Here is a 10390-nt window from a genome sequence, read left to right as displayed (position 1 = left end):
CCACAACCTCTCAAGAGACATGTTATTAACAGTAAAGTGGGCAGACAGCATGTTCCTGAGAGCCTTGCGGGGGTTTTAGTTAGACTTTAGTAGATTTTGGCAGGATATCGCAAGGGTCATTGTGGGATGTGGTAGAATTGTTAGCAAGTTTATGAATCATAAGCCCTGATTATCCTTCTCCTTATCCTTGTAATAACCACTTAGTGTTTTGATTGACTTTGTGTATTTGGTATTTCTGTTTTGTTTGTGTATATGTTTGGATCAGCTTTTTTTGTTTATGCACTGTATGCGTGTGTGGTTATGTTAGGCCCATTGCCTTGCTGGAGTCGGAGCTCTTCATGTAGGGCTCAGCGCAGTGGGTAATGCCTCCCTGCAAAACCTTCTCGATTCGTGCAACCAGAAAGATGTCAGGGTGAGGACACGTCACAGAGAAGACACCCTAAAACAAAAATGAGCACATAGACTTCTCTTACTGAAAGGATTGTGTATTTTATTTATGTATAGTTTTTCCAAATAAGGATGTCCCCAGATGTCCCCAAAGGGAGGTTAGATATAGCTAACTTCTGGGGACAAACTGTCCCTAAAGTATAGCTAAGTAAACACACACACACACACATACACACACACACTATCTATCTATCTATCTATCTATCTATCTATCTATCTATCTATCTATCTATCTATCTATCTATCTATCTATCTATCTATCTATCTATCTATCTATCTATCTCTATCTATCTATCTATCTATCTATCTATCTATCTATCTATCTATCTATCTATCTATCTATCTATCTATCTATCTATCTATCTATCTATCTATCTATCTATCTATCTATCTATCTCATAGGTTGTTTGAAAATAGATAGTTCAGCCCTCTTACTTTTTTGGGGTACTGCAGCATCCCCTCCAGCAGTTCACTAAGTATTTCTCCATGAGGGGTGTCCACTCCTCCATTTATCTGCATGCTTGGTGGTGGGATCATAGATCGGACCATTGGGTGGTTTAGATCCACGTGAAAATCTGCAGATATTTTTCTACTGTTCTGCACGTCAAACAGGGAGAGCACCACGAAAAAGGGCTCCACCTGAAGAAAACAGTGAAAACTGCATCAACCCTTACGAAACAAAAATATATGGGAATATACTGGAAAATATAATGTGATTTATTACGTAATACATTTCCATATATTGGAAACTAGTGTTTATATATTTTTTATATACTGCTATATATGTATGTATATATTGATACTTAAAAAATATATAGCAATGAAGAAAGAAACAAAATTTTTACATGCAATAGCTTCATTGATACACTCTGATTTCTTTTTCATGAGTTAACACATGGGTTAACATAAACACTCAATCATAAATGTTTATCTCACTTTTGTTTGCATAGTTACAATTTCATATGTGAAAATATGTGTTATATATTAGAAAAAAGTTTACTGAAAACAAATATAATTTTTTTTGTATTTTTGAACAATTTGCAAGTCTACATGGTGTGAGCAAATTACATTTTACAAATATAATATAATTACAAATATATGGATATAAATCACAATAGATATTTTTTCATAATTGTGTATATATATTGCACATACAAGCTCCAATATAAATGTAAATATATGTATATAGTACATATACACTCACCTAAAGGATTATTAGGAACACCTGTTCAATTTTTCATTAATGCAATTATCTAATCAACCAATCACATGGCAGTTGCTTCAATGCATTTAGGGGTGTGGTCCTGGTCAAGACAATCTCCTGAACTCCAAACTGAATGTCAGAATGGGAAAGAAAGGTGATTTAAGCAATTTTGAGCGTGGCATGGTTGTTGGTGCCAGACGGGCCGGTCTGAGTATTCACAATCTGCTCAGTTACTGGGATTTTCACGCACAACCATTTCTAGGGTTTACAAAGAATGGTGTGAAAAGGGAAAAACATCCAGTATGCGGCAGTCCTGTGGGCGAAAATGCCTTGTTGATGCTAGAGGTCAGAGGAGAATGGGCCGACTGATTCAAGCTGATAGAAGAGCAACTTTGACTGAAATAACCACTTGTTACAACCGAGGTGTGCAGCAAAGCATTTGTGAAGCCACAACACGCACAACCTTGAGGCGGATGGGCAGAAGAAGACCCCAGCAGAAGACCCCACCGGGTACCACTCATCTCCACTACAAATAGGAAAAAGAGGCTACAATTTGCACAAGCTCATCAAAATTGGACAGTTGAAGAATGGAAAAATGTTGCCTGGTCAGATGAGTCTCGATTTCTGTTGAGACATTCAGATGGTCGAGTCAGAATTTGGCGTAAACAGAATGAGAACATGGATCCATCATGCCATTTTACCACTGTGCAGGCTGGTGGTGGTGGTGTAATGGTGTGGGGGATGTTTTCTTGGCACACTTTAAGCCCCTTAGTGCCAATTGGGCATCGTTTAAATGGCACGGCCTACCTGAGCATTGTTTCTGACCATGTCCATCCCTTTATGACCACCATGTACCCATCCTCTGATGGCTACTTCCAGCAGGATAATGCATCATGTCACAAAGCTCGAATCATTTCAAATTGGTTTCTTGAACATGACAATTAGTTCACTGTACTAAAATGGCCCCCACAGTCACCAGATCTCAACCCAATAGAGCATCTTATATCAATATGGGCCAACATTTCTAAAGAATACTTTCAGCACCTTGTTGAATCAATGCCACGTAGAATTAAGGCAGTTCTGAAGGCGAAAGGTGGTCAAACACAGTATTAGTCTGGTGTTCCTAATAATCCTTTAGGTGAGTGTATGTTCAAATATATTTATATTACACACACATACCATATTGTAGAACATGTACATATTATGAAGTGTATTACTGATTATAAAATTACCTACATTACAATATACAAGTAAATATATTGCCATATTTTTTAATATATGAAAAGCAATTCCTTATGTATTAATATTTTGTAATATTAACACAATATATTCTTCTATTTCAATATAAAATAAATAATTTACAGTTTTTCTCCATTGGTTTGGCTCATTTCTTGAAACAGAAATTACATTCTCAAAATTGTAAGATCATTTGGCCAAACAGTCTTACAGTTCAGCACAACACTAGCTCACTTGCAAAAGCTAATATCTCTCCCAAAACTGTTCACTCATGCTTCAAAACTAAATTCCTTTCCCATATAAATAGTCAGTGCCACGAAAATGGCAAAGATCCTTCTCAATTGCTTTGGCTCATTTCTTGAAACAGACCGGACATTCTCAACACTCTTGGTGCTTTTGCCAAAATAACGTGGATGGTTCGGCACAACACCATGGTTCACCTGCAAAAGCTCATACCTCTCCCAAAACAGTTCACTCATGTGTCAAAGCTAAATTTCCTTCTCAATTAAACAGTCAGTGCCTCCAAAATGCTTCGTCCCTTTGGCATTGTGTAAGCACTGCAAGTCAAAATGTTTAGATGTTTCGTCACTATGGCAGAGGACCATTGAAATATCCCTCATGTTCACCTTTCAGTCTTAGCCCAGTCCTTCATTGACAATGGTTACTGTTTTTTGTCTAGCTAACAGAATATAATACAATTGTGTATTAAAAAAAAAAAAAGAAATAGGATTTTAGGGTAAGAGTAGCCTCCAAGGTTTGACATCACACATAGCACTCGTACTGCCAAGGAAATTGTAACCATTATCATTCACACACATAAAGTAACTTCCATACATCAGAGTAAGCATAATATACTGTAATATAAACACACAAACAAAAAACAATGAAAATGATATGCAGCCTACTTTGCGGTAAATAAAGCTGGAGTTTCACAACTAACAGTTCTTCACCGTCCTCACCCTCATGGCCATCCATACGCTGCTGTTCTCAATCTTAAACACTTTTTTTTCAGAGATATTGTTAGAGTAAAGTATATGAATATATTGACCAAACAGTACACACAAGACCAGTACTGCATATTGATGAACATTTTTATTTCTCTCCACATAAAATCATTCGATTCATTCATGCATTTTTCAAAGGTTTGTTTTTTATAGCTGCTGAGGTTGGGCTGAAGTCTCTGTCCAGCCTCTCTCAATGTCAACCCATGGGTACTCAGTAGTACCCATTGGCACAAAGGTTGCCCAAATCGCATCTGATAAATTTGGTCCCTGTCTTTTTTGGCCACATCCAACTCCAGGTCTACCTCTTCCTACCCCCCTCTTCCCCTCTAATCCCCCCTTCCCCTCTCTACCCCTTCCCCAATCACCTGTCAGGTAACTAAACATACAGTTTGATTGGTCATCTGAGATGTGTGAAAGTCCTCTTTTGTTAGTCAAGTTCCAGTTTCACCTGACTGTCAATTTCTGTAATAAATGTATCAAATGTTCAAAGGGATTCATATATGGTATTCATTGAACAGACTATTGTGCATGCGATGACTTTTACAATGAAATGACGCTGACACGTTTTGGTCGGAGCGAATAACCATTAGACTGAGAATCAACAATCCGTTTAGATCAACAAGATCTATTCACTTGGAAATTGTGCCAAATGTAGGCTACCTGTACTTAATCATTTGCAAAGATGTACTGAGACATGTACTTAGACATTTGCAATTTGATGAAATGAATGAGAAATTCAATTCTGTTGTGAACAATTGCCAAGTGGTTTGGAGGTTTGTCCATGTTGTTTTGAGAATGTAATTTCTGTTTCAAGAAATGAGCCAGACCAATGGAGAAAAAAGGGGTTTAACATTCAAATAATTACACATTTACCTTTATGTAATCTTATACAGGGCTGACTATCAGTATACACACAATTCTGCCTTTCCCATGGAGTCTGGCTGGTTGCCAGAACACATCCCTCATCAGAGACAGTGATACTTAGCCAAAGAAAAGAGCTTTATAACCACAGAACCATTGTGATTGAGCGTGTGAATCTTACGTTAGTAGTAGGGCCCTCCTCATTCTCTGCTACACAGCTCTGAAGGTTGAAAGACAGATCATTGCAGCTGACCAAAACTCTCTTCCCAAACTTCTCCTCAAACTGCTTCACATCAGGTTCGATGCCAGACAAATCGAGTCTCTACAGGCCAAAACATACACACAGAGCTCAAAACCAGTAGCTCACCCTGTGATTTAATGGTTTGTTTATTATTGGAGCTGTGGCTCACCTGTGTGTCAGGGTCCAGAGTGAAGAGTTTCAGACGAGTCTCACTCCTCATCTTGGACTCAATGTCTCTCGCACTCTAAAAAGCAAAAACAGGACGGCAATCGCTAATTACTGCATCTGATTGTGTTTCCTGTTCCAGCAAACTGCATGACAAAAAATTCTTAATTAATATTTTAATTTAATTAATATTCCAGTAAAATATCTAAACATCCTTTAAATCAGCATGAAACGAATGTTGCGTTAGTCTTTTCGTTCCTATTGTGAAGTATAGCCAAGCGAAACAGCTTCTCGAACAAGAAAAAAATGTAGGGCGGGACGGTTGTGAGTGACAATTTGTCCCATAAACCTGTAAAGCCAGTAAACACATCATTAGAGAAGAGAAGAGATACTGGTGTGAGGGGAATTTATTTTGATTAAATATTAGGAAAAATAATGATATGCACGGATAAATCATTTATATAAATAATGCAATATTCCATAAATAGAAATTGCCAATTTTGATTTCATGGTGACTTGATAAAACAAGATGAACGCAAAATCACATGATAATCTGACTTATTTTCAAACAATATACATTTTAAATGATAAATAAATATGATAATATATTATAAATATATTTCTTACCATATAGGCAATCTGTTTTATTGTGCAAACCTAAATGTAGTTACATTTAAGATAAAAAAAGAAAAAGGGCTTTAAAAGAGCCCTTTTAAAATAAATAATTGCCAATATCATTATTCAATAAGCACTATTATTATTATTTAGTTCAAAAAAATGTTTGTATTATCTCTCTTTTACACAGTTTCTCAATAAAATGCTTTTGCTTTATGAATGTTTGTATATTTCTACTGGAGAAAAATACTACAAAAACTATTGAATATCACGGATGTGATCATGGGATGTGAGAAAATATTCTGACTTTAGAGAAAAGTGGCGCCTAGACGATTGATTCCGGGGAGGACAGGAGAATAAAGAGCAAGAGAGAGAGAGAGAGAGATGTGATGAGAGAGATGAGAAAGACTATGTGTGTGTGTGTGTCTGTGTTCCAAAGTGTGGGTGGTTCATTGTGGAATGGTTGGAAAACATTAGCCGAGAAGACTTAGGGTGAGTGGAAAAACTGTGGATGTGTAGAGAGAGGGCAGACAGTGAGGACGCCAGCGTTGAGATCATCCAAGACACAGGAGCCGAAAAGCAGTATTTACCTTCACACACACACACACACACACACACACACACACACACACACACACACACACACACACACACACACACACACACACACACACACACACACACACACACACACACACACACACACACACACACACGAAACTGTAGATGATTGTTTGTATAATCAGCTAATCAGGACATAATGCATGTCTACATGTGTGTCTAGTGTCTACATGTTCACAATACCTGGAAACTGTCCTGAAAATTCCCTGGCGATATGTCTGTCTTGCCCAGCTCATCGTCTGTGTGAAAGAAAACACACATGCTGTACTAAAACTCTCAAAACCAGCAAACTCAGTAGTACAGCAGACAGCCATAAGTTTAAATATCTATATATAAACAGATAGTGACTGCACAAATGGCCAGATAACAGTGTCAAATCATAATAAGAAATACTAAAATGTGGTTGCTCAAACATTAAAGCTGTCAAATTAAATTAAGATGAAATGTGAGTGGGTGTTTTGAGTGGATGCTAGAGGGTTCATAGAGTGTTGTGGGTGGTTGATAGGGCAGCTATACACAGTAATTTTCATTCATATCTTTATATGTGGCTACTAGAGAGTTTTGGGTGGTTGCTAGGGTTTTGTGAGTGGTTTCTAGGGCATTACTATGCTATACTTTCTAATGTATTCTGTTTTGAAAATGAATATCCCTGGTATGTGTTGTATATATCCGGCTGTTATAGTGTTTTGTTTGATTGCTAGGGTATTGTTATGGTATTGTGGGTGGTTGTTAGGGCATTGCTATATGGTTTCTAAGGTGTTTTGTGGGGTTTTAAACATGTTACAATGTTGTTTGTAGAATGTTCTGGTTAGTTTGGGGACTAGGGAGACTGGTTCCTTTCTGTCCCAAGATATTCTGTGCCCTAAATATGACAGGTTCCTCCTTCAGTGAAAGAATAAGGGATTTCCCCCATTTTCTCTTCAGCAATCTGCATGATTTGAGGTATCATTCATGTCCGTAGCACAAACATTGCGGGACAAGTTAGGCAGCAAAATGAACATAGGGTCAGAAGGTTTTTTTTTCTCCTCAAATCCCAAACCCTAATTATGAATAATAGCAAGAGTCATGCTTGCCTTAGCAAGCTCCACTAGTAATTAGTTGTTTTGGTTCTGCACTCTGATTGGTCAGCAGGTGTTTGTTGTTTTATTCTAGGCGAGAAGAAAGGAATGTGCTGTCTCCTTTGAAACTCATCAAACATAAATAAAGACGCCCAACCTCCTCTCCAGTGTAAAATCCGAAGGGTTAAGAGGTGTTAAGTGTTACTGTTTGTGTATGGCTATGTGTGCGTCAGTTCAGGAGTGTTGGATATATGCATATAAAAGACTTTTAAAGAGTGGGTGGTCTCTTCAAAGAAAACATACACATATAGGTAACACGACCACTCAGCTGGCTCTGCAAATACATGTCTGTGCGCTCAAACTGTGTCAACACTCTCTTTTATTATCGTATAGTAATGTATAAACACACTCCACCTATGTCATACATGACATCAGACACACACATCTGTGAATTGCACACACTCTTACTGGCCCAAACACATACCATCGTGCAGTTCTCCGTTCCGCCTCTCCTGCATGGCAAGCTCAAAACTGCTGTGGAGGATCTTGTTGAGGGTGCTGATCCAGTCATCCATCTCTCCTTCACTGTCTGCCGCCAAAAGATACGTGCTTTTATCCTGCATCTTCAGCTCAAACGCAAAACGCCGCACTTTACTGTTCTGCACACAGACAAATGGTGACAGAGAAAGAGATATTTCTGATCATGTCACTGGCAGAGAATAGCATAGCTCAGATCTTGGCAAATCTGAGCACAGTTTAAGTATGATTATAGTAAGATTTCTTATGAAACTCATTTGTGAAGAATAGAGGAGGGGTATTTTTGTGGGAGAAAAGCTGGAGACTCTTTACTTGATCATTTAATCTCATTGCTGTCTAGAAGAAAAAAAATGAGACATAAGAGATCTCATTTGTGACTTTTCTTTCCTATGGGAATGTGAGAGCACCAGAGACTTTGGAATGATATTACACTTAATAAATTTATGATGAAATCACACCAGAACTGACTATGGAAAATATATCCATCCTGCAAGAGCTGAAAGCCATTTATTCCCAGACGAATGCTGAGGAATATCTGGCCGCTATGCATGTGCACCTGTTGAAATGTTTAGGTTTTGGAGCTAGAAATAACTTTTACTATTTCTCTTTTGTCCGAAATGTGGAAAACAGACAAAATGTCAAAAAACAGATGTTGAAAACAGATAGACAGGTTTTGCATACCAAAGGAATACTTTATTCTTTCAGGAGGGCTGGTGAATAGAGGAATGTGATCACATTTGCACTCACACACACACACACACACACACACTGAGCGCACCACAAAGTGGAAATATTTGACCCTGGGAGAAATCGTGCGTGAATTAAGCTGGACATCTTTCCTTCTGTCTCTCTCTCTCTCTTTTATATTTTTCTCTGTAACCCCAAGTAGCCCCATCTGAGGATCTGACCATCCAAACACTGATATCCCCTCTTGGTTGAGACAAAGGAAGAGACTCATGAGGATGTTATTAGAGATCTGAACTCCTTTTATAAACTGCTTTGTGCTGCAGTAAATACACAAGACAAAGCATTTATTCTTTGGGCGCCCTTATGAACTTTAAAGGAATGTTCTGGGTTCAATACAAGTGAAGCTTTATCGATTGTGGAGCAATGTTGATTACTACAGAGTATAATGCTAATTTGCTCCCTCTTAAAAAAAAAAGCAAACATAACAGAAAAGTTACAATGAAGTAAAAAGAGCAATAAACATAAATAACATTTTCTTTACAAACTGAATAAATGTGTACACTTCACAACTGTGTACACATTTCCATCATTATAAAAAAAAAAAAATAAACAAATATTTCATTCTTATTATTTATGCATTTTGAAATATTTTTGGTGAGTCGCACCACAACATTCTACAACTAAACCTTGACTAACCTTGACATAAGTGTCCAGTGATTGCCTCGCATTTTTGTGTATTATTATTTCCATGGTGACGCATCATGCTTGTCACATGACACAACAGACAGTGCTGTCTGACTTTTGTAGGCTTTTGGTTTTATTTTATTGTCCTTTTTTTATTTGAAACGTTTCCAAACTTGTTAACTATATATAATGAAATATCTGATATTCCCATTCACAAATAGGCCTAAATTTGAGTAAATGTATTTTGTTGTCTAAACACCAGTTTATAATGATATGTTAGTTGATCTATAACGGGCGATGGACGCCGCTGCAATTCAGAATCAGAGCTGTCAGATTTACAACATGTAAATGTATCCACTTCTCCCGAAAGACATGAAAGTAAGTGGCCGGTGAACTGGGAAAAGAATAGAGTAAACTTTATCATTACACACACAGTGTGTATCTAAAAGCCTATCGATAAAACACATTGTAAAATTATAGCTATTTGAAAGGATTAATATTGCCGCTTCCAAACTATATTTTTTGCTAGTACTATGTATATTTAAATATCAGATACATAAAATAAACACATGGTTGAAAACACTTAACAGTTGTGATCTATCATCTATTGTGATTCATGACAGACGAGCACATCCGTCTCTGGTTCAGCGACAGCAATTAAAGAGCGAACGCAGATTTGAATTTAGCAGTTGATGACGTTCTAATCACACCTGTGTGATCATATAAAATGTAAAAAATATTATTCGTTTTTGTCATTTGGAAGCTGCACGTGCCCCCTCGGTTTGAATGGGCATGACGCTTCAGCTGATAGTTACCTGGATGACACCCATGCATGAGTCCAGGAAGATGGTTCCCTTGGGTTCTTTAGATATTTTCTCATCTTTGTAGAAGTTCAAGTTGTATGATCCATCTCCCAGCTGGGTCAAGTGGAAATACCTTCTCTTAAAAGACTAAAGGGAAAGAAAGAATACAAAGAGCAAATTTACACACTCTGTGTTAAGATGTAAAACTAGTGACTGTTCTAAAAATA

General features: G+C 37.5%; 1 protein-coding gene across 1 annotated transcript in view; it reads right to left on the bottom strand.

Annotated features, from left to right (window-relative positions):
* Positions 1 to 10390, bottom strand: part of dock9b (dedicator of cytokinesis 9b) — a 94717-nt gene that overhangs the window by 14431 nt on the left and 69896 nt on the right. The window contains exons 7-13 of the mRNA XM_079840031.1: positions 10176 to 10310; positions 7937 to 8111; positions 6578 to 6633; positions 5163 to 5237; positions 4934 to 5074; positions 883 to 1086; positions 317 to 439 (exon numbers count right to left, since the gene is read on the bottom strand). Coding sequence (XP_079696157.1) covers positions 317 to 439; positions 883 to 1086; positions 4934 to 5074; positions 5163 to 5237; positions 6578 to 6633; positions 7937 to 8111; positions 10176 to 10310 — 909 coding nt within the window. The remainder of the gene's footprint in view (positions 1 to 316; positions 440 to 882; positions 1087 to 4933; positions 5075 to 5162; positions 5238 to 6577; positions 6634 to 7936; positions 8112 to 10175; positions 10311 to 10390) is intronic.

Source organism: Gobio gobio (assembly GCF_949357685.1).
Source record: "Gobio gobio genome assembly, chromosome: 17".
Classification (NCBI taxonomy): domain Eukaryota; kingdom Metazoa; phylum Chordata; class Actinopteri; order Cypriniformes; family Gobionidae; genus Gobio; species Gobio gobio.
This window is presented reverse-complemented; position numbering and strand designations above follow the sequence as displayed.